Raw genomic sequence first — 22255 nt, 5'->3', positions numbered from 1 at the left:
ATGAGTCGTGGAGAAGACAAGGCAATACTGGAAGCTGGAATCATGCTTCTGTATAAAACGGATAGACATCAATAAGACGAAGAAAACAATGGTTGGAGTCAGACTGGCCAGACACACCCCTAATTAGAAACCGTGGCTGTGTTGTGAAGAGACAACGTGTTAAGTGCGAGGCAGGAAATCAAAACACAGACCTCACGCTGATGAGTACACGTCTTTGGTCGGCAGCCAAGTAGTAAAATGAGCTCTATCTTGTGTACATGAGCGCGTTTGTGTGTGTGGTGTAGTAGCGTTGATGAGGAGGGGGTGAGGAGCTGAACAATGAGTACGACTCACAAACAGGATCCCTCTGTTTCCTGTCACAGAGACTGTCTCCTTAAACAACGCACACAAGCTGACTCTTGTACTTTTGCCCATGTCCTTTTAAACATAGGTGTATACGCATTGTATATACAGCAACTACAGCATGTTGTGTCTTACACAGACACTCCCACAGCCTCTCCTTCGCAAACACCATGTGTGCATTCAGATGTCTATTTTTGTCGTTACGGGCAAATTTTGATCCGTGGGTTTTGTTTCCCCCGTAATTACACACAACAAAGTCTTTGCTAACATGCAGTCAGCAGCCAAACAGTGTGCACACTCAGCATATAAACACACACACACACACACAAGGCATACACACAGCACACTGGGAGGTAGTCAGCAGCTTGTGCACTTTCTGCCATCAGTAAAAGCACACCTGTCCCAGCTGCTGTTTTGAAGGGAAGAAGAGGGAAAAGGAATGTGCTTCTCTCAGTTTTCCTGTGAGCCCCTCACCCTTCCCAACCATCTCTGTTATCCTCCTCCCTTTACTTGTTTATCCAATTATTCTCATGGTCAGCTACTGTTCTTCCTTTTCTTCTCAATGCTGGCATCTTTTTTTCTGTCCTCATCTTCATTGTGTGTTTTCCTCTGTCTTTTGCCTCATTGTTTTTCTTACTCACATCTTTGCATTCTTTTGCAGTTTCCCTCCTGCTTTGCATTACACACCTCGAAATTGTCTCCTTGGCCCCGTGCTCAGATCATCTGCAGTGAAAGTCAGTTCCATGAATCTGACAGTCAAAGATTTATATAGGTTATATAAGCAGAGCAGAAAGGATAAGACTACAAAGAAAAAAAGATGCTGTTGCATTTTCATGCAACAGATCTCATTGACTGGCAGAAGACAACTATAAAATTCACCCGGTTACCAATTATACTGAAACTGTCAGTTACAGTGTTTTTATTGGTGTGCGTGTATATGCCTGCTTTTCCCTTTCTGTACAGTTGTTGGTATAGGTATTTATGATGAGCCATGTGCAGCAAGTGGTTTTCTGTTCCTAATTTTACCACCTTGACTTTATAATCAGCGTTTTCTCCTCAGAGCCTGGAGGCTGCACAGCTGAAGAACCTAAAATGCCCACATTGTAGATTGCACACAGAGACCACCTTCCTCCTTCCCTCTCTTTATCTCACACACATGCACACACAGAGTAACATGCCAAATGTGACTCCTAAGCTCTTTCACTGTTTCCAGCAGCTGCTGAAAGACATTTGCTCTGTACCTTGAAGATTAACAGGGAGAACCTCCGGTGTGTCTTAAGGGTTTGAGTGTGGTTGGGCGTGTTCTGTCTCCCAGATTGTTTTTCTTCCTCCTTCTTCCTCCTCCTCCTCCTCTCCCTCTTGCTTCTGTCGCCCTTCAAAATTTGAGCCGGGAGTGAAGTGATATGTGACAGCTAGTCATTAAGCTGTCAGAGGAGAGCCCATGGACCAAAACCCTGTCAGCATGGATGAACATACACATTTCACCTTTGATATAAATCATTTGTCAGGTATCCTCTTGTTTTACTGCCAGAACATATCTGAGACTCCCCAGCTGTGCTTGACAGCAGTGGACCCAACAACAGAGGCATTAGATGTCTTAGGCACAACATTTAATTTAACTCGTTCCTTTGGTGGTTTTATAACTTATTTACGTGTTTTTATTTCTTTGTAAATCATGACTCATACTGTGCACCGGATATGAAGAAACAGGTGAGATTTTCTGAAGAAAAACAAGCCGAGCAGGTGGTATAGGACATTTAATGACTTTTTAAAGAGGTAATGTTTTTTCCGGTCTAAAAATGACACACAGACGTAACTACTTGGAGAACCCGTGGGGCACTGGTCCTGTCTGAGCATGCCATCCCATTCTGGCATCCATCCAGAGTGCAGATAGATCACAGATTTGTGTGTCTGCGTGTGGTTTTGGTTCTGTTTTTGAATGGCAGCTGGAAAGTGGAATTGAATTTGATTATGTGCATGTGGAATTCTGTGCAGGGACACGCAAATGTGTCAAACCTACTGTGCCAGTTGTAATGTTGCCATATTTGGTTTAATTTTTCTGTTTTTTGAGGGGAAAAAAGTTTCAACCAGTTGGAGCTTGCTGAGGTCCTCTGAGGGAGCTGAGGAAGAGTGTATATCTGCGTGGTTGCACGTACGATGTACGCGTCCACTGCGATGCGCAGAGATGCTGAAAAACGGGAGACACAGCTGTTCAGGGGATTTGGAGCCTGTGCTTTCATTAGCAAACATTTTTGTAGCTTCTTGCACTGTATGCACATTTGAAAGTTTTTCTGCATTTCATTGCATATGAAACTTATTCTGCATGGCAGCATTTTTAACAGTATTCCCAGTAAAACTGTAAACAGAAAATCTCAGGTTTGCATACCAGTTTAAGATTATTCCCTGTTATGAAACAACTATATTTACTTAGCTGATACTTTGTTTCATTATTTTTTTAGTTTGTGATATATCAAATATGTAAAGAAATCAAAATGCCTTTTAACCTGCAAGTGGCCAAGTCTGATCACTTTAAGGTGATCCCTGTCATACACATGTGTTGAGATATTTTTAAATCTAAGAATGTTTCCTACCATAAATTTACTTCTCGGAAAACTCTCCACAGGGCTTTGTTTTTTTTAAATTTAGCAGGAACTGTAAAGGTGTGGCAAAGACAGCGGAAAGTTGTGTGGTTTCATTTATGACCCGGAAATATGTGGATTGTTTTTATTTTTATTGTGGACACTGTAGGCTTGGATTTCTTTGTAATTTACTGGTATTTTTTCCATAATTAGGCACTGATTTTGACGGTTATATTTTCAGATATTTCAGTGTTTAGACTGTTGTAGATTTACACGGAACATATTTGTCTATATTTTGTTCTGATCAGGATCACGAGATGGGCAAGTTAGGATGAAACCCTGCACAATTATAATGACAAAAAATATCATGGAGTCACTAGTTCATCTATATTTTTAATGTCAAAATGACACTACTTCACTGTAATATATAATTCACTCAAGCCTGCTGTGAGTTTCATCACATTTTGTCTATAATTGTCTATAGTTTTGCTGACACCAAATCTAAATACATACATATATATACAAAACACTTTTTGTCATTACAAAAATATGGAAACCTGTGATTAATTACATTGAAACATTTTAAAATGTCCTTTATAGATAAAGGAAACAGTCTAGCATAGTAATGTATACTTTATTGATCCCCGTGGTGGAATTACTCTCTCTGCATTTGATCCATTCACTCAGGCAGCCACTAAGCAGGCGCACCGGGGAGCAGTGTGTAGGGATGGTACCTTGCTCAGGGGTACCTCAGAGTAGCCGTTCAGTGGATTCGAAACCGACCTTCCGATCATGGGGTGACCACTCTACCTACTGAGCTATCCCTGCCCCTAGTATGATACACAAACAGGAATTTAATAAGAATTTTAGTCACTAACAATAGCTGGGCTAAGATGAGGGTTAGAATTCCTTATTATCACTTAAGATTTCTTCTAAAAAAAATCCAGGTTTTTCAGGTATAGGTGCATACTGCAGATGATTCATGATTACGTACTGATTCCACTGAAGTCACAAATCACAACAAATTTCTGTTGAGACACAGTTACGTGTTTACGTGCAGATACAGAGTTTTGTGATGCGGGTTTTTCTCTGGTAAACACGTTTACGCTAAACTCAGCCGTAGCTAAGAAATGGTGAAGCCACAGGGCAAACAGAGGCCTGCGGTGAGAAAAAACACCAGGAAACAAAAAGCAAGAACGTGTCTGTATAACGCTTCACTGGAAAACAGTGTGCTGTCAATGTGGATTTTTAGATTTGGGCCCTGTGGGCGGTTTTCTTTCTTTTTCTGTTGTGCCCAAAAAGAAGAAAAAGAAAGACGAGATAGATACGAGCAAGATTAATATTCTTCCAGGTCTAACACCATGAACACCACAAAGATTGGTTCAGATGAACCAAACAGAAGCTGAATGCTCCCATTACCTAACATTATCTGACATGTCATCACAGATTTGTGACCAGACGGCTCGGTGTTGACACAGTGTGCACCTGTTGTGAACTTTTTTTTTTTCCAAACAAAAAAGAGGACAATTGGACAATGCAATGTTGCCCCCTAATGCTGAATATTCCATACTGCAAGCTCCTGAAGTGCAAGAGCTTCAGCTCTGGTTTGATTTCAACAGCTCCCTGCTGATGTCAAAGGACAACGACAAATTCAGAGAAATTTTGAGATTGCGTAAGATGTATCTAAGTCATCTACCTTTCTGGAAAATATATTTCTTTGATGACTACGCTGTTAAACAACAACCCACTCACCTTGTCTCGTCTAGTGTTAACATGCTATAATGCAAATGTTGAAATCTTTCTGCTGCTTTTAGTGTCAGATTTCCAAAGGTGTGTCTTGGCTGATTATATTTAAACCCTGTGGCACAAAACATCCACTTTATCCATTTAAGCAGCTCTGGCACACTTGCCCTTACACGCAATGGGGCATCACACGCTGAGAGGCGTTTTTTCCATGACATGCAAACAAATAGGGTTTGTTTTGGTAAGCCCTCTGAGACTACTGTTCTGCTGTCTGCAGTCAGTCAAAGTCTTTATTGTGTGCAGCAATTTAACCACTAGTTGTGTTTATGTTAATGTTGGGTATTGTATGAAAACATGTCAGTTGATGATGAAATGCTTTAATTTAAGTTCATTTTGGGGGGATTCGAATTTAAAAGACAAAATGTTAAGAAGCACTAAAGAAATTGTCATGCATATCTATTTGTGATTTCTTCAGTACAGAGAAACCTTTGTGTTCACATGTTGTGGTGCTCAAGGGCAGGGAAAAGAGATAATTTACTGATACATATACATATGTAATACTGTGAAAAACTCTTGAGCCATCCTTGATTTCTTCATATTTTGTTGAAGAAATCAAGGGTGGTTTGGGGCAATAGCTCCTCAGGCTGTAGAAAAGTCTTTTAAAGATTTTCTTTGGACATTGGCTGCTTTTCCAATTATTTGCAGTCCAGCCTTTGTACCTGAACAATGTCAGATGATTTATTCTGTTTGTTTGTTTGATCATAAGTTATAGAACTTATGTCTACAGACAATATAGAAAGTACCAATTTTAAATTAAGTCTTTGCTACGTAGCTAGTTGCAAAAACACTTCAGTTGTTCTCATTTCTTTAGCTGAATTTCTTTTAAGAAAAGAAAAAGCCAAAGACTCAGTTTTGGCAGGCATAAAATAGTATCTTTGTACCAACAGGGTTAAGTGCGAAGAGATATTAGCTGAAAACCGTAAATATTTTGTATGCAGTGTGTCTTTTGGACAATTTGGATAAGTATAAGTAAGAAGTGGAAGGCCTAAAAACCATCTAGGCTAGATGAAAAGTATCTGAAAGTCATGTGCTGAGAGATGCATCTGGTCCTTTACTATTTATTGAAGTCTCATCAGAAATGGTTTCAGTGGAAGGGTGGCTGTTAAGAAGCAATTTACAAGGACGGGAAGGAAAGGCTCAGGTGTGCTGTATTACACAAGAACTGAAACAAGTCTGATGGAGTCATGAATCCAAATATGAAATCTTTGGTTCCAGTTGATGTCAGTATGCACGGATGAGGTCAGGGGAGCGGTGTATACAGTAATCTATAAAACAAAGTGGAGGCTGTGTCATGGTTTTGGCTCCATTTCAGCCAGCGGCTGTTAGAATTGCACAACGTCTGTTTTTACTGTATTCTTTCCATGTACATTTGCAGATGTTTCAATAGACTGTTGCACCCATTTCCCATTTCCCAAGAAAAATAAAAATAAACGAGCGATACCTGAAGACTTTTTCACAGTACTATACTTGTATTAGGAATTTTTCAGCACAAAGTGACTCCACATCATAGTTGCCATTCTTTTATTGTTTTCTCTTGACTTGATAGAAACATTCCGCCAGCAAGGCAAAGTCTAAATCAGGAGGACTCTGATTTCTGAGATGCTACAGTCTCGAGTCATTCAAGTGCTGTGCTGGAACATATGTACGGGGTATAGACGAGTTATTCAAGACAGGACAGGACAGGATACACACACATACATACCACAGAAAGGGTGAAAGTTACAGCCAGAGCTCCCACACCCACACATACCCACAAAAAAAATCATATCAAAATACAGTCAGAGCCTGTCATTTTGAAAATACTACAGTGTAAACTCTTTGCATTTAAATGATACATAACAGGAAATAAGTAACTTAGCTAATATTGTAGGTTTCAAAAGGTATAGGGAGGAAAAGTGAACTATAAAGTGTACTTCAGTTTGTCTCCTCAGTAATCCACTTCATTTACCTGATCATTAACACTTATGTGTAAATCACTCAAACACCATAAACACAAGACACAAACAAGCCATGAACATTTCCAACTTTTCAAAATGTGACACATTGAAATGTATTCACATGGTTATGTCAACCAGCATAACGAGAACACTATTCCTTCAGAAGGTTTCTTTGATTTGTGTTATAATCACACACACAAAAAATGTAGGCAACTGTGAGCATGTTTACGCAGCCAAAAAGCCACACGATTCTTTTGAAATGCAAAACAGTGACTATATAAAACCAAAACTGAAGCTTTTTATTCAACTACGGAAGAAAATTCACATTCTCTAATTTTGTTTTATATTCACATTGCTGGCGCTACATAAAAATTTAAGATAAAAAAAATTAGGCATACAGTACATCTGAGTTATTTTCACAAGGTGACAGTCAGTTATCTGCATATACGCAAGTTATGAATCTTAGTTACACCTGCATGCAGCTTATGCTATCCAATTATTCTGGGAAAAAATTAGCCAAAAGTAAAGGGAGAGCAGATTTTTTTTTTTGCGTTGCACACAGATTATTGAGGAGACCCTGTGAACAAAATTCTGCATAGTCTAAAACCACTTTGGCTACAGTGTCCTTAGTTGTAGCATTCCAAAGTAATTTTTTTAATAAAAAAAAAAAAAAGAGCCAAAAGAGAAATGTGATCAATTCAGGCCAAGTGCAACTGTAAAAGAACATCAGATATTTATATTGATCACACTGAAGGGAAAACTAGAACTGTATTTAGCAGTCACAGTTCAGCCAGAGAGCATTTTCTGCCTGGGATCATTTCACAGACTCATCTCTGAGCTGTTTATTTACTTAGATTCGTTGCTCTTGTTTGGATGGTTACTCTCCGAGGTGGTGGCTCCTCAATGCTCCGGTTGGCCACGAGGTCCTGCAGCTGCAGGGCTCCGCCGCCGATGAAGCAAAATGCCGGACACACCGGAGCGGAGCAATCCACGTGTCCCTCCCATAGGATACGCAAAGAGTGGGCATCGTAGAAGGTGACTCGTCCTTTGTCGCAATCCAGACACACTCCTAGCCGAGGTGGCAGAGGAGCAGTGTGAGGGTGAGACATGCTACTGTGGCTGCTACTGTGGGAGTGCATTGCTCCATGGCTCTGGCTGTCACCCTGGCTCTGAGTTTGACTGTGTCCTTGAGGAAGCAGGATTTTGCCCATGCCCATAGTGAGGAAGCAGAATGGAGGGGAGTCCTGGCCATCTTCAGCCCCACTGTCATGGCCGCTGTCTGGGTCGCAGCTGGGAGGAAGCGGAGGTAAGAGCAAAACTTAGAGTAGACCTGATTCAGTTTCTTCTACTTAAAATGCTGTTTCCAGCAGTGGCCAACAGTAGTAATGTTATTCATGTGTTTACAAGCTATTATGTTGCCCCCAAGTGGTTAGAAATATATTTAATTTACTGGCATGGCTCCTATCCATCTGAATAAGAGGCATGTTACTGAATGGCAAATGAACTGGCTCTTATTTAGTGCTTTTAAAGTTACTTGAGTACATGTCTCATTCACCATTTCATAAAAACAGTCATTTGCATGTCTAAGTTCTTTCAGTATGTTGCCCAAGGATACTGTAGCATGCACACTGAGCAGCCAGAGACTGAACCAACAAGTTTCGGATAATAGAAACTAATAGATGGCCGGCTCTACTACCTCAGCCACAACCAGCAAGCAGCTTAAAATATAGGTGACAGGACACTCCTATTTCTATCATGGATCTTAATGTCATGGTAATTTGAGGCTTTTAATGATTTTTCCAGCATTGAATAACTATACATACATGTACATACATGTTTAATGACTTCACATAACAAGAGTTGTGTGCATAAGTTTGAATGGGGAAGACCCAAACTGTCAAACTCAGATGAGAGGATATTGGTTAGCATGTTTGGGAACAACTCAGGAACCACAGAGGCTCGAGTCTGGTATGAACTGGAAACTGCTGGAACAGCAGCATCACTGTCCACGGCAAAAAAATAGTTTTACATCACCATGGAGGGTGCCAACTGAGAAAGACACCCCTGCTCCATAATCAACACCTTCAAACTCAATAGAAATTTGCAGCTGGCCACATTGACAAGCCTTCTGAGGAAAACTGTCAAGCATGGTGGCAGCATCATGCTCTGGGGCTTTTTTGCTAGCAGTGGTACTGGAATAATGCACAAAGTTAATGAGGTAATGACGGACAGGGACTACCTCCAAATTCTTCAACTTCACCTCAAATCAACAGCTTTATGGTTTAAATTTGGACACAGCTTTGTGCTCCAACAGCAAAGTAATCCCAAACATACATCTAAACTGGTTGTGGAATTCAAAAAGCAGGCTAATATTAAGCTTTTAGAACGGCCTTCCCAAAGCCCTGACCTCAACACTATGCTTAAAAGCTGGGTACATGCCAGGAAACCAATCAGTTTAAATAAACTCAAACACAACCCTGACAAGGACAAGCAGAAGACGATGTATGTATGGATAGTTGAAAAGGGTAAGGTTTAGTTACCGAGGGCTGGCCATGTCCTGAGGGAGATGGAACCACTCTTGTAGCTTAGCCTCCTGCCCAACTCCTATCTGCAAATGAGAGGAGCAAAAAGAAAGAAGCTTTGGTCACATCCATTGTGAGTCTGCATGTAAGAGATTTTTTAAAAAGCTTTCTTCACAACATGATCGACAACACTTTCTCTTACCTTTACCAGGTAGGAACTAGGCTCTACAGAGCATGCCCAGTAGTGTTTGCCTTGAGTGACAGCCAAGTCTGCCACCAGTAAGTCAGAGGTCAAGTGGCAAGATGTTAGTGTGCGATCGGCAGCCTGCAGAAGGGAGAGGCCTGGCACACTGCGGGCGTAGGTTTGGCCTTTACCCAGTGCCAACCGGTCTGCATGCAAGCCCCAGCGAGAGTCTAGAGAAAAACTCAAGACTGGTAGGAAGGATAAAGAAGGAGAGAGATGACAAGAAAGGTAAAGGAAAGGAATCAGAAAGAAGGAAAGGTTAGATCCTGCAGCTCAGGCATAGAAAATGAAAAAGGGGCAAAGAGGAGCATGAGACAAACACATAAAGGACAAATGAAAAGAAAACTTTGTTTTCAAGATGAATAGTAAGAAATGGCTTTACAACAAAAACATGAAAAACAATAAAGGTAAAGAGTAAAATTTGATTTGTACATATACCTTTTCAAATATGTTTATAATGACAAATACTTTTGAATGGAATATTATTTAGAATACCGGTAATACCAAAAAGTAACAATGGACAAAATGTACAAACACAAATGATTTTGGAAAGTGCAGAAAAACAGACCTGTGGCATATAAGACAGAAGCAGATTTAGTATGACTGGGATGGCACTGGAATGCAGAGCAAATAAAGGAAGGCTTTTGCAGAAACTAAAACAATGGGAATGGAGGAAATCAAGGGATGGAGAGAAAAGAAACAAAGATTAGTCAATTGGCTGAAAATGAGTACTGGCAATATGAATACTGGGGGGAAAAAACAGCTTTTGTTAATCTTAGAATTTAATTAAAAGAGTGGCGAGATGAAGACTTTTTGTACTGAAACAACTGTGTGTACACATCCTACCAGGTGCCGGTGGAGTGTGGAGGTAAACCTCTTCGCTGTACTCTCCAAAGCCAGCCTTGTTGCACCCTCTCACTCTCAGCACATACACGCTGTCCATCTGCAGTCGAGCGACCACAGCATTAGTCCCCTTCACTTCATCGATGCGCAGCCAAGCTGTGGCCGAATTAGGGGATCTGATGCCACCCCACGTGGCCGCAGCTCCTCCTGCTCGCCGCTGGTATTCAACAGAAAAGTGCCATGCTGGAGCTGAGTCCTGAGGGAGCCGCCAGCATAAAAAAAGCTGGTCGTAAGCTAACGTCTTCTGGGTGTCAATGACTGGAGCCAGTGGAGCTGTGGAGAAAAATTGCAAAGATACGGAGGTTAAACTATTCATTTTTAACTCTTTAACATACCATGTATTGCAGGAACAAAGAAGCTGACAACCCACCTTGTATAAAGTCCAAATTGTTTATGATCTTAATCTCTTTGGATGCATCCAGGTGAAAGTGTCTGAAGGAGGGCTCGGCAGCAAGAGAGAAACACTGGAGATTTTCTATAGCCTTCACCAGCCTGGAGAAATAAGATAATAAAAGGAATTTAAGAAAATTCAAATAAAGGTAACAAATCGAACTGAATGAAAACGGCTGAATCTCTTACCTGTTGTGTGTTATTCTCGCAGCCTGCACAAAGCAGGGTGCATCCGTCTCTTTCAGCAGCTCTTGAGTGTAGGCCATTAGACCGGCCTGCTCCAGCAGGCCTTGCTTCTCAAAGACCTGAGAGGACAGGGCCTCCTCCTTTCTGCTGCGGGATCCCTCCAAGGCCAAGGTCAAAGACCCCTGGCGCTCAGCTACAGCCGCTCCCAGCTCATGGATACAGTGAGTCAAGTGCTGTAGAGCCACTGCACTGTTGGCCTGCAGAAAGAGAGAGGATGCAAAAACAGCTGGAAAGAATGAAGATTGGAGATACTGTTGCTATTCAGGGAAAAATCACGATGCTTTTAGAATGGCATTTACACATTGTGTTGCAATTGTAGTTAAAAGAAAGTGGTCAGTTAAACTGAAGTCCATTCATACTTTACTGAAGCATCACAGTTCCTCTAAATTCAGTGAAATAATTACATTTTTTTGCTGAGAAACTCAGGAGAAAGCTGCAGGTAAGATCTAGACAGTATTGCTATCCCAATGACATATTTTCTGCTAAAAATGTAAAATGAACCCCCAAAATATTGCATTTGAAGCCCTAGCAAATACTGTTGCACCTGTACAAAGATCAAAAGCTACTTTAACAAAGCAGAGGAGAAGCACACCTCCATGTGTTTGATGGCAGCCTCCAGTTGAGTGATCTGACTCTGTATTGTCTCCTGGTTTGCCAAAATGAAGTTGATTTCCTTGGTAATCTTGTCCTGGAAAACCAAATAGAAAGCTAACACTGCTATGCTGCAATCACCAGGGCTGTAGCACAGTAAAAACATATTACCACCACCCTCAAAATCACCTTGAGTGCCTGGTAGGCTTGTGCTATAGGCAAAACCTTGTGCCCATGATGGATACGGCGTAGCTTACAAAGTGGACACAGCAGCCTCTGGCAGGTACGGCAGTACCACTGCAGTCTCTCCTGCTCATGCTCTGTGCATGTTAAAACCTATAACACAAAGGTGGGTTAATGTACTGGAAGAGATGCAACTTTGTATCATGTGCGGAGATAAAAACAGAGACCAACCTTTGGCCTAAAGTTGTTGGTAGGTAGAATGTGTTCATGCTGAGCTCGAGGCGTTCCCCACGGGTGGTAGAGCTTGAAACACTCGTTGCAAAAGTTGGACTTGCAGTCAGCGCAGCCCTTGGTAGCCTCCAGAGACTGGGGAGGCTTACAGAAACTGCACGTGATGGCTACGCTGCCCAGACTTACTGTGTGCCTGTACCTAAAGGACAGACATGTGTACATGGAGATAAGGGCAAGGCTGTGATAATTCTGCAGCGGCAAAGAAAGAAAGCAACAAAAAAAATAAATGGGAATAATGAGCTCATCTGACTGTGGCCTGCTTTTTTCAGTAGTTAAGAAGGCAACTCTTCAACTGCCTGACCTGGATACATCACCAGCAGCTGCCTTGTTATTGCATCCTGCACAGTAAAACATGCACCGTCACACTTTCCCGACCAATTGCAGTGATTCTAGGGGAGGAAGCAGCGGCACCCAACAAACTGCTGCGTGTGAGAGTGTCTCTCCCTGTCTCACTGCTTCAAAAGCAGCTCCTCTCACTTTGATCTCCTTTGTTTGAGCTGATAAGGGGTGGGGGAATTAAAAAGCCAGAGGAGTGTTTCAGTCCAAATAAAAATTAACAGTTTAACCAATGCTGCACTGCATTTTTACAGCTGCCCCTGCACTTTGCTCTCAGTCTTGGATCAAGAGTAAAGGAAAAAGATCATTATTGCAACTCCTTCCAGCAAATGATTTCCTGTCTCATTTATAAAGCAGCACTGGCCTCACTCTTCATTTGCTGCCTTTACACATTGCCTGCATGACTGGTTAGAGTGCTTTTCCAAAACTATTACAGCTCTTATAATGCGACATTCCCACTGGATAAAATAAAGCCAGGTGACATGCATGGGGGAGCTAAAAGGTGTCTGCTCTTTCTCTGCCTGACCTGAGGTTGTGATGCTACAGCACTTATATGATATTCATGGGGTTGGTGCGTATACATACCTCTCCACAATGCGCTCCAGGGTGAGGTTGCGAAGGCAGTCTGTCAGGCCTTTCTCCCCGAGCTCTATATCCTGCTGACAGGAAGGACAGGGAAACAGCATGGGGGGATGGGTCTCCTTCCGCCGTCGCCCTGGGTATGTCCCACACACTGGGAGAGTGATGCAGGTGTGGGGATAAAAAGGAAAGAAACACAGACACAGAAGAATAAAAAGCAAGGTTTTTAGAGATAGTTTATGAGGAATTTAACAAAGGCGGACTAGTGAGAAAAGGAAGGAAGCAAAACTCTAATTTGCCTCCACATTTGTGCAGATCATCATGAAAAATAAACTTCTAGAGGAAAAACTATTTGCTTACATAGACACCTTGGCGACACACCTGCTCGGCAGATGCTTACTGCCTTTCGTGTCTCCTTGAGGTAAGGACTCTCGGACTCTATCTTCTTGCTCTACACACACTTAAATAAGTCATTAGATGAATCCATAAAGCTCTGGATGTGCGGCAGGATGCTGATGTGTCTGTTAAATCATCTATGACACTCTGAGAGGACAGTGACATCATGCCACGTCAACATCATCCTTGTTCATTTGAATGCCAAACACACACACACACACACACACAAACCATTTCCTTTACCTGTTCTAAGGACCCGCTCCAGGCGATCAGGCGTCCTGGGAGCAGGTCTGCGTGTCTGTCGTGGGGATCGGGTGTTGGGTGTGGAGGATGGTGAGTAAGGCTCTGGAGGGAGATCTGGAGGAGGATAGCCTCTTTGTACCAACACCTCAGCTGCACAAAGCAGACACACACTGTGCTGGCAGGGCAGGATGATGGGCTGCTTCACTATCTCATGACACACTGGGCAAAGCAGCTCCTGTTCCATGCTCTTCATGTTGGACTGGAGAGGAGGACGAAAGAGGCTGAAGACTAAATAACAGCTGAATCACTAGAATAAATAAGGAATCGGCTGCTCTATACATTCTGTGTCTTGTGATATAATGTATAGTCAATGTGTAGGAGGCTGGCATTGAATATACAGAGAGCAGAGAAGGCCAACGTGGATGAATAAATAGCTTTCCCCTGAATACTCATCTAGCTTTACCTGTACCCTGTAAAAAAAAAAAAATTAGATGCACTTTACACAACTCAGAGAAGTACAAAGCAGTGAGATTTTTAAATCTGTAAAATGAAAATGCATTTTTCTGCTCATTCTGTCCACCAGCATCAGTTTTACTGGTTCTGGAGGCCCCTTTCTATTGCTGCAGCTACTTAAACGCAGCATCCCGTTTCTATGACAACGTGCATCTTCCCATCATGTGCATCACGAGTATTTTAACCTACTACTCGCCAACATATTTAATTGGTTTTAATGCTCAAACACTCATTTGATCTACTAGAACTTTTTGTTTACTTAATTAATGCATTTGTGGTCACAGTGGCCCCGTTTTACGTTTCCAGCCACAGTGCTAGAGCATTGCCATTTTTCGTTGATTCAAGATGCAAAAAAATACCTTCCAAAGGAAGAAATGCCACACATTCCTTCATCATCAGCGCACATATGTGCAATATGGAAAAGATCCACAGGTAAATGCACAGGTGGTAAACAGATCGCTTTTAAAAAGAGCACACATGGTTAAAAAATGGCTAATAAAATGAGCGTCACACTTACACTGATGCGAACCAGCGCGTCCATGATAGATGTAAAGGTTTGTAAGTCCGCTTCTGCCATACTCCCTCGATGCAAATGTCTCTGCGATACAATAACGGATCGCCTTTTTTCGTCTGGAGAAAGGCTGAGCAGGGTTACCGTACCGAGGTATGGCAAGCCCGGGCCTCGACCTGATGTAGCCGTGCTAGAGGTGTGTTTTTTCACACACGCCGATTCAGTGCCGTCTGTCTCAAAGCAACGAGTCCACTCCACGTAGCAATCAGATGGGAGGAGGGGGGGTTTGTACTGGTTTAGGCTACAGCTGCCACAGTCGCATTGCTCAAAGACCGATTAATACAATTAGAATGGAACTTGGCACTATTATATTCGAGCTAGATTTATTTTATTTTAATGTATGACAAACCTTCAAATAAAAATGTCCGATTACATATTAACATTTATACAATTACAGCATTTTATAGGGTTTTTCACGCATGGCATTCTGGATGTGTTAGACACACATCCAGAATGCTTAAAACAATTTGCAGTTCAGTTTTTCGAAATAAACCTCCAGCTCCTTGAACGTGCAGCTCCTCCGTAGTATTTATATGTTGATACATATGCTGGTGGCAGTTTTTCGTTTTGCCATTAGATGGCAATGTTTTGTTTTTTCAAGCACACACACACATACACGAGTTCTTAAATTGTTGTTCCATGTCCGGAACCTTTGTATGTTGCTTTTTCATGTGGTGGGTCAGTAATACTGGATGCACCCGTTCGCTGGTTGTTGTAGCAACCAGAGCATCCGCCTTTCGTGTAATAATCAGAGCAAGGGGAAATCGGATGAATTAGTTCGTATTTTATATGGAATACGAGTTAAAAGAGTGACATGGGCGGATGTGTTTATGCTGCAGTTATCTTATTTGTACTTTTTGCTATCTTATAGTAGCTACTAGGCGCATTTGAATTGCCGAAAAGCTGCATTTCCCGTCCAGCACTAATACCGTAGTTTTTCTGAATTGTTGTCTAGCTACACTTTATTCAAGCATGTCGGCGGTCAGTAGCCTTGTCCCCGCACGATTTCTCACCATCATAGCTCACCTCGTCATCGTGATCACAATCTTTTGGTCGAGGGTAAGTAAGCAAGCATGGCAAACAATTTTTTGTATTCTGTGATAATTTGTTGTAAATATCCATGAACACAATAAAGGGTGACGATAATCTGCAGATACTGGCACTGAAGCTCGACAGGAAAATTAAAAAACAAACAACAACAACAAAAACTAAAATAAATTTTAAAATGTCAACATGTGAGAGACCTCAGAGTTTACCACTTAAAAAGAAGAAGACATAATTAATTTCTCCCAATGCGCTAAAGAAGAAAAAAATTGGTAGAAAGGTAGGAAGTAATTCAAATTCAGATTCAAATCTGGACTTACAAGATGTACGAAACAAAAAGAAAAATAAATGAATATGAATAATCTTTGTCAGGTGATGAAGTCAGGAAAAATAAATAAATAAAATAGAAATAAATAAATAAAAAACAAGAACTGGAGCAGCTGCATGGCATCAGGAAGCCAAAGATTTTGATGTCCACCAGAAACAATATGATAGAGTCCAAAAGAGAAACTGTGGTACTTATAACTCAAGGACTAGCATGAGGGTGATGTAGGACATGTATGAGGACAGTGAGGTGTGTGTGGTAGGTGTGACAGGTTGAAGGTGAGGGTGTGATTACATTAGAGGTCTGCTCTGAGCCCCTTCTTGTATCCAGTGGTGATAAACAGGCTGGCCGATGAGATCAGGTATGAGTCTTCGTGGATTATGATGTATGCAGACAACATTGTGATATGTAGTTAGAGTAAGGATCAGGTGGAGAAGTGGAGCTATGATCCAGGGAGAAGAGGAACACACGTGTGTGAATAAGAGGTGGTGCAAGGGTGTAGCAGTGGAGGTGGATAAATTTAAATACCTGGGTTTAGGAATGAGTAGATGAGAGACGACTCAGGATTAGAGGTTTGGAGATAAAGTCAGAGAAGCGAGGCTGACAGGGTTTGGACATGTGCAGAGAAGAAATAGTGGATAAATTGGACAAAGGATGTTGAAAATGGAGCGAGTCAGGAGGAAGTTGTCCATCACAACAGAAGCATTGGAGTTGACACTGCTTCTTTTTCCTCATGTCTTAAGAAGTAATTACACCAATTTGTAACTTTTACTTTACAGGAAAATAATGTGAAAGCTTGTTTGCCTTTGGATTTCACACAGGAGCAGTATGACACTGAGGACAGACAGTAAGTAAATATTTTAAACACATTTGACACATTTGTGCACACATCTTCCAATCTATTATATGTATTCTCTTTTTCAGGTTGGTGGTGGCATTATCAGTGACTCTCGGTCTGTTTGCTATAGAGCTGGCTGGTTTCTTTTCAGGAGTGTCCATGTTCAACTGTAGCCAAAGCCTCCTTTGTATCCTTTTCACTCACATTTTACACTCTTATTTATCGTCTGTGTTTTGATTCCAAATGGTTACATTTATTACTTATTATGCATATATATTCCACATCCTCTGTTAGGACTATTTGTGACTGGCTGTCCAAAAACATGCAAATACACCAAATAAATATAAAGCTTGCAGTTGTAACTGAGATGATATGTAACGCCAAGGCAAACAGATAGATGTATGGTAGTAACTGAGTAACAACTGCAATGATGTTAGTGTAAGAAAAGCAATAATTTCAAAAGTGCTTGTGATCAGTTACACTTCCATGACTATCTTTTACCTGGTATAGCAACAGGAGTCCATGCCAGTGCCTCAGTGGCTCTGCTTTTCTTTCTATTTGAGCAGTGGGAGTGTCACATCTACTGGTGGATCCTCGCCATCTGCAGGTTGGTGTATAAGCTTGCTCAATGTTGTTGTATTTTTCCAAAGTTCTTTTCCCTGACTCACGTTTCAACCAGCACTGGCTGCCCACTGCAGCGGATCAGTGTCTTTGTCTTTTTTTGTGTTTGAAAAGTGGGAATGCTGGACTTACTGGGTTATTTTTGCCACCTGCAGGTTGGTTTGTATGCATGTTGATGTGAATATTAGTATTTATGTCTCTAGTTCAAAGTGACATAGCCTCTTTTAAGCATTATAAGCAGAAGTATAACCTACATTGGTGTCTCTCTGGCTCTTCCTTTAGTGTTCTACCGGCTTTAGTGGAGATTCTTCTGTTCATAGCCGTTTTTGGACTGAAGAAGAAGCCTTTATGAAGGAAAGTCCGGATGTACGATGGTACAAACCGAGATTGGATGTAGACATCTGTCAGTTTGTTAGCAGATATACTGTAGCTACAGAAAAAGAGTGGATACCAGACATATATCAGAACAAAACACCAACAGTAAGGGATGCATAAAACACACTTTTAAAATGTTTTTTAATCTATTTTTATATCATTTGAATAAAGTTGATGTAGCATACGTTTTTACCTTATGTCTATTTTTTGTATGTTGGAACTGGAGTGTTTTGTTTATATAGTGTGTTTGTAGCGTCAGTTACTCTGTAAAAGTAAATAAAGCTTGTAATTATTTTGTTGCTTTGGCTGTGTGTGTGTTCAAATTATTTCTTTCAGCTTGTTCTAGTGCATCTACTGCAAAGTGTTTCTTGGTAAATACATTTAAGTTGTAATTTCTGTTGAAATAAATTGAAATTGAGTTAAATTATTTAATGCCAGCATAATTACACACTTGTTCTGAACTGTACCATGAAGTTCTACTTTTAGAAATCCACAAAACATATAAACATAATGTATATAACGTACGTGTGTGTGTTTGTGTGTATTTAGACGATAGAAATGTAATTGTAATGCAAACACATAATTGTGTTTTATAAATGTTTCGATTTGAACTTTAGTGGAATCAAACAACCATTATTTAGATTTTTATTCTTTTATTGATTTTTTTTTCACCCGGAGAGCTCATGTGGCTCCTCCCACCGGTCCCACCTGACTTTAGAGCCGGGTAATCTGTTTTTTAGTTCCTAGAGCCGGGGCAGCTAGCTGGCTCGTCGAAGTTAAATTTAATTTACTGGTGCTTCGTCACGGGGACTATAATTAAGTATTACAGTATGGGTATGTATTGCATAATTATCAATAGACACATCGTCAGCACAGACATAGATGTGCAGATATCCTCAGTCTCAGTGTGCAGTATGTCTTATAGTCCTGTGTAGCTAATGTTAAATGTAAACCACGCTAACACAGATTTCTTTCTTACAGTCTAGCAATCCCAGCGTTACTGTAAAGTACCAGAAATGTTTTTATGTGCTGAGCATTTAGGAAATTATATTAGAGGGGTGTTTTGGTGCAGATTTGAGTTGATTAGCACAGAGCTAACAGCTATACGTGGGAAACGTTATGCGTGAACACTGACGTGGCGTTAAGTTCCAAGGCGTATGACTGCCCAATTCAAACGAGATATGACATTTAAAACCATCGTTTACTTTCGGTTGCATTACAGTTCTATACTAGATAACTCTTTAGCCTCAGATAGTCTCCGGTTTTGTCCAGATGACAGTTTATCTCTGTTGTTTGTAGCGGTGAACACTGGAACCTCCCTGGTGCTATCCAGTCTGCTCTCCGTGCTGGTATTCGCGGGGATGCAGATGTTCAGTAAGCAGCTGGCATCCACCGAGTGGCTCACCATCCTGGGAGGTTTTCTGGGCTCAGTCCTCTTCATCTGCTCCCTGACTGTATCCTTTAAGTGACATGTAGAGTTGAATTGCTTTGCCAATGTTGTTAATCAGTAAACTGCACAGTTCTTTTGGAAATCTGTATTTATTGAACAACTTTCAGACTTTTATTATATATTCTCCATAAAAATGTATAGATGTCACTGAGGAGAGTCGCACCTTAACTTTGGCTTCAGGCATTTAATAATCTGGAAAATTTGGTTTTCGGAAAGGGATTCCAGGCCAAGATATTCCCTGAGAGTAAGTGATGATGGCCCATGCCGTGGCCTTTTTCTTGTTCACATGGTGTTTAATATTTCTGCTGAGTTAACTGTTAGCTCAGCTTTACCTGAAACATCAGAATTGTTTATACCAAACTCTAGCCTAAATAATAGGTGGAAATCTTGGTTGAGGTAAAGGTCAGAGGTTAGAGAAGCCAGGTAACCCAGATCGCTGGTTTAAGTCCCTGTTCAGGTGAAGTGATCTTCTCTAAGATGTTTGATTTTTGTACACAAACCTTGCAAAAAATAATCAAGAAGCAAAAGTCTGACTAAATTAACAATAATAAAGCTAAATTGTTCCTCTCAATATATAGCCGCTGTATGCTGGTTTCTGCAGGCTGAAGAGCAGCGGTCACTACAGGAATCAACATCTGCAAAGTAATTTAGTGTAACACAGTTTACATGCAGTTACAGTGGTTTGCTTCTGATTGCCACAGCAAAACCTGTTCAGGGTTTTTGTGCCTGTTAAAATGCTAATTATAAATACTGCTCCAATCACTGTCAGTAACACAGTTATTACAGTAAAAATAAGCTGAAACATTCACCGAAAATGCAACGTCTTCACTAAATGTCTCACTGTCGAGTTCATGTGCAAATATAAGAATCTCCTCAGAAGAAAATGTAAAGTGCTTATTTGATAAGGAGCATTTTTTAATGTTGTTAGGTAGTCCTAAAATAAATTAAAACATTTAAAAAAATCATTTTAATTATATTAAACATCTTGCTGATGTTAAATCTACCACGTCAGGTAAACCAGAACAACAAAACATTTGAGCTAATGGAGAGATTAAAAGTTAGATAAATGTTGACTCAGACAACGAATTTAGGGTGCTGCTGCTGCTGCTGCTGCTGATGATGATGATTAGTAGTAGTAGCATTTATAAGCGGCAGCTGGTTTCTGTGTGTGCTTTAGTTAGCCAAGGTAAATAAAACACAGCACTGCTACTAGACTTGAGGTAAGCTCCTGCACTACCTCTGTGCAGGAGGGCTCTAGGCTTCACACACACACACACACACACACACACACACACACACACACACACACACACACACAAATCTTTTGACTGGTTAGGCAAGATGCTAGTTTCAATGAGCTGAGTCTACCCTCTGGTCCAGATTTGCGTATCATCATGACAGCCAATGCAAATTTAAAATAACATTCTAACATTATTACCTCGATGCACATCTGTAGGCTCATGTTAATGCTCATCACTTATATGATTTACTGTGTCATCTTGCAGTTCTGTTGTGTCTGTGCCTTTCACTGTTTGCCTCTGGCCTGGTACACCGTGTCTGTGTCACTACTTGGTAAGTGACTCCTCTGTAGAACACGTTTACCCAAAGCATCTAGAAAGCACTTCTAAATGTATTTGATTATTAAAATACTTCTCTTTCTTTTTTCCTGTTCAGCCTCATCTTTTCCCTCTTTGCCCTGTACTACATCAACAAAGTGTCTGCCGCCCTCTACCAAGCAGCTGTTCCTGTAGTAACACCAGCCAAAGCTGGCAGCAAGAGCAAAAGGAAGAACTAAAGAGCCCACTGGATCACACTTGTATCACACTTCGACCAGTCATTATTCCCCAGGTGCTGGTGGTCATTGCTACACAGCTGAATGCACAGTTTTGTCACAATGATCCTTTGTTATTAGGCTTTTTTTAGGTATATAAAATTTGGTTTGGGGTTATTATTTTAAGTCATCATTTCATTGAGTACAAGCCTGTAGTAGTTAATCTGGTCCTTTGGTTGTGTATTTTTTATTTTATTTTACAGTTCTCTTAAATTTGAATCACAAAGAAATGGTAGATATAAGGCCAAATGTGTTTTACGTTCCATCCCTTTCTAATCAGCGCTCTTTTTAAAAAGGTTGCAAAGAGATTCTTTCCTCCTGTGTATTCAGTTTTCTTCTGTTTTGTTTTTTCAAATCCATTTTTGTAATTAAACTTTCTGAAAGACTTTCAATGTGTTGTGCTTCCTTCTACCTTTGCTCAGTTTGTAATCTGCAGTCTAGCTGTGTGGGGATGTAATAAAATCATGCAGTGGCATATTTGTAAATATTCCTTGTGCAGCCATTCCCATAGTCAAGAGTGCTGCAGCCCACTTATTTTTCTGTTATATACTGAAATATGCATTTAAAGAGGACAGCAGTGGTGTAAAGGTTAGCAAAAGTACTGGTGGCTCTAGTGGTAACACAAGAGTTTAAAGTTTTATTAGTTTTCACTTTTCTCTCAGCTAAATTTGTGTCTGTGTTTCAATTAGTTGCCAGATCGGGTTTGATGATTTTGTTTGAGTTTTCCACTTTTAGGAAATATTTAGTTTTTATTAGCATCAGTAGGAAAGTTAATGTTTTTTTTTTATGTTTATATCGATGAGATATATGCTAAGAGAGTAATTTTACAAGTTCAGCACAGAGAATTTAAGGACAACACTTCTTCAAGGTATTTGATGCGGACACGGAGAGAGCCTTGACTGAATAAATCATGCATCAGTTTGTCTTCATGCTTCTTCGACCAATGTAGTAACAGTTTTCTTTCAGCTTTGCAAGTAAACAATATTGTTTAAGATTTCATTTTTCTGTAGATCATTTAAAATTTTCATTCAGTTTTAAGTTTTACTTCAGTTTTCAGTTAACCATAACAGTCTTCAGGCCCTTCACTCCTCATCTCCTTGGA

General features: G+C 40.7%; 3 protein-coding genes across 5 annotated transcripts; 2 read left to right on the top strand and 1 right to left on the bottom strand.

The window, feature by feature from the left end:
• Positions 1-6239: 6239 nt before the first annotated feature.
• Positions 6240-14856, bottom strand: trim46a (tripartite motif containing 46a). Of its 2 annotated transcripts, XM_005732098.1 has the most exons (12): positions 14616-14856; positions 13586-13844; positions 12953-13100; positions 11972-12170; positions 11747-11893; positions 11559-11654; positions 10910-11163; positions 10701-10822; positions 10274-10603; positions 9386-9615; positions 9202-9269; positions 6240-7951 (listed from the first exon to the last, which is right to left on the bottom strand). In XM_005732098.1, exons 1-12 carry the CDS (start codon positions 14673-14675, stop codon positions 7504-7506), a joined length of 2361 nt encoding a protein of 786 aa, XP_005732155.1. In that variant the 5' UTR covers positions 14676-14856; the 3' UTR covers positions 6240-7503. The 2 variants fall into 2 exon arrangements, with proteins under 2 accessions (XP_005732155.1, XP_005732158.1); XM_005732101.1 differs by lacking the exons at positions 6240-7951; positions 9202-9269; positions 9386-9615 and adding an exon at positions 9913-10080.
• A 506-nt stretch (positions 14857-15362) lies between these two features.
• On the top strand, positions 15363-18177 carry tmem107l (transmembrane protein 107 like). Of its 2 annotated transcripts, none has more exons than XM_005732097.1 (5): positions 15363-15728; positions 16818-16885; positions 16963-17063; positions 17556-17652; positions 17780-18177. In XM_005732097.1, the coding sequence occupies exons 1-5, from the start codon at positions 15642-15644 to the stop codon at positions 17847-17849; spliced, it is 423 nt and encodes a 140-aa protein (XP_005732154.1). In that variant the 5' UTR covers positions 15363-15641; the 3' UTR covers positions 17850-18177. The 2 variants fall into 2 exon arrangements, with proteins under 2 accessions (XP_005732154.1, XP_005732153.1); XM_005732096.1 differs by lacking the exon at positions 17556-17652 and adding an exon at positions 17387-17483.
• Positions 18178-18585: 408 nt separating this feature from the next.
• On the top strand, positions 18586-21545 carry krtcap2 (keratinocyte associated protein 2). Its single transcript, XM_005732094.1, has 5 exons — positions 18586-18706; positions 19172-19326; positions 19503-19566; positions 20828-20894; positions 20997-21545. The coding sequence occupies exons 1-5, from the start codon at positions 18703-18705 to the stop codon at positions 21115-21117; spliced, it is 411 nt and encodes a 136-aa protein (XP_005732151.1). The 5' UTR covers positions 18586-18702; the 3' UTR covers positions 21118-21545.
• The last annotated feature ends 710 nt before the right edge of the window (positions 21546-22255 follow it).

Source organism: Pundamilia nyererei, unplaced genomic scaffold (assembly GCF_000239375.1).
Source record: "Pundamilia nyererei isolate P.nyererei 1_Seehausen unplaced genomic scaffold, PunNye1.0 scaffold00045, whole genome shotgun sequence".
NCBI classification, from domain to species: Eukaryota; Metazoa; Chordata; class Actinopteri; order Cichliformes; family Cichlidae; genus Pundamilia; species Pundamilia nyererei.
This window is presented reverse-complemented; position numbering and strand designations above follow the sequence as displayed.

Coding starts and splice junctions, on each gene's coding strand:
- trim46a (XM_005732098.1), bottom strand. CDS start 14,675: ATGGCAGAAGCGGACTTACAAACCTTTACATCTATCATGGACGCGCTG. Junction 12,171..12,952: donor CTGGAGCGCATTGTGGAGAG/GTATGTATACGC, acceptor TCTGTCCTTTAG/GTACAGGCACACAGTAAGTC. Junction 11,894..11,971: donor CCAACAACTTTAGGCCAAAG/GTTGGTCTCTGT, acceptor TTTGTGTTATAG/GTTTTAACATGCACAGAGCA.
- krtcap2 (XM_005732094.1), top strand. Junction 19,327..19,502: donor TCTTCATCTGCTCCCTGACT/GTATCCTTTAAG, acceptor CTTTGGCTTCAG/GCATTTAATAATCTGGAAAA. Junction 20,895..20,996: donor CGTGTCTGTGTCACTACTTG/GTAAGTGACTCC, acceptor TTTCCTGTTCAG/CCTCATCTTTTCCCTCTTTG.
- tmem107l (XM_005732097.1), top strand. CDS start 15,642: ATGTCGGCGGTCAGTAGCCTTGTCCCCGCACGATTTCTCACCATCATA. Junction 16,886..16,962: donor TATGACACTGAGGACAGACA/GTAAGTAAATAT, acceptor TCTCTTTTTCAG/GTTGGTGGTGGCATTATCAG. Junction 17,064..17,555: donor CTGTAGCCAAAGCCTCCTTT/GTATCCTTTTCA, acceptor CGTTTCAACCAG/CACTGGCTGCCCACTGCAGC.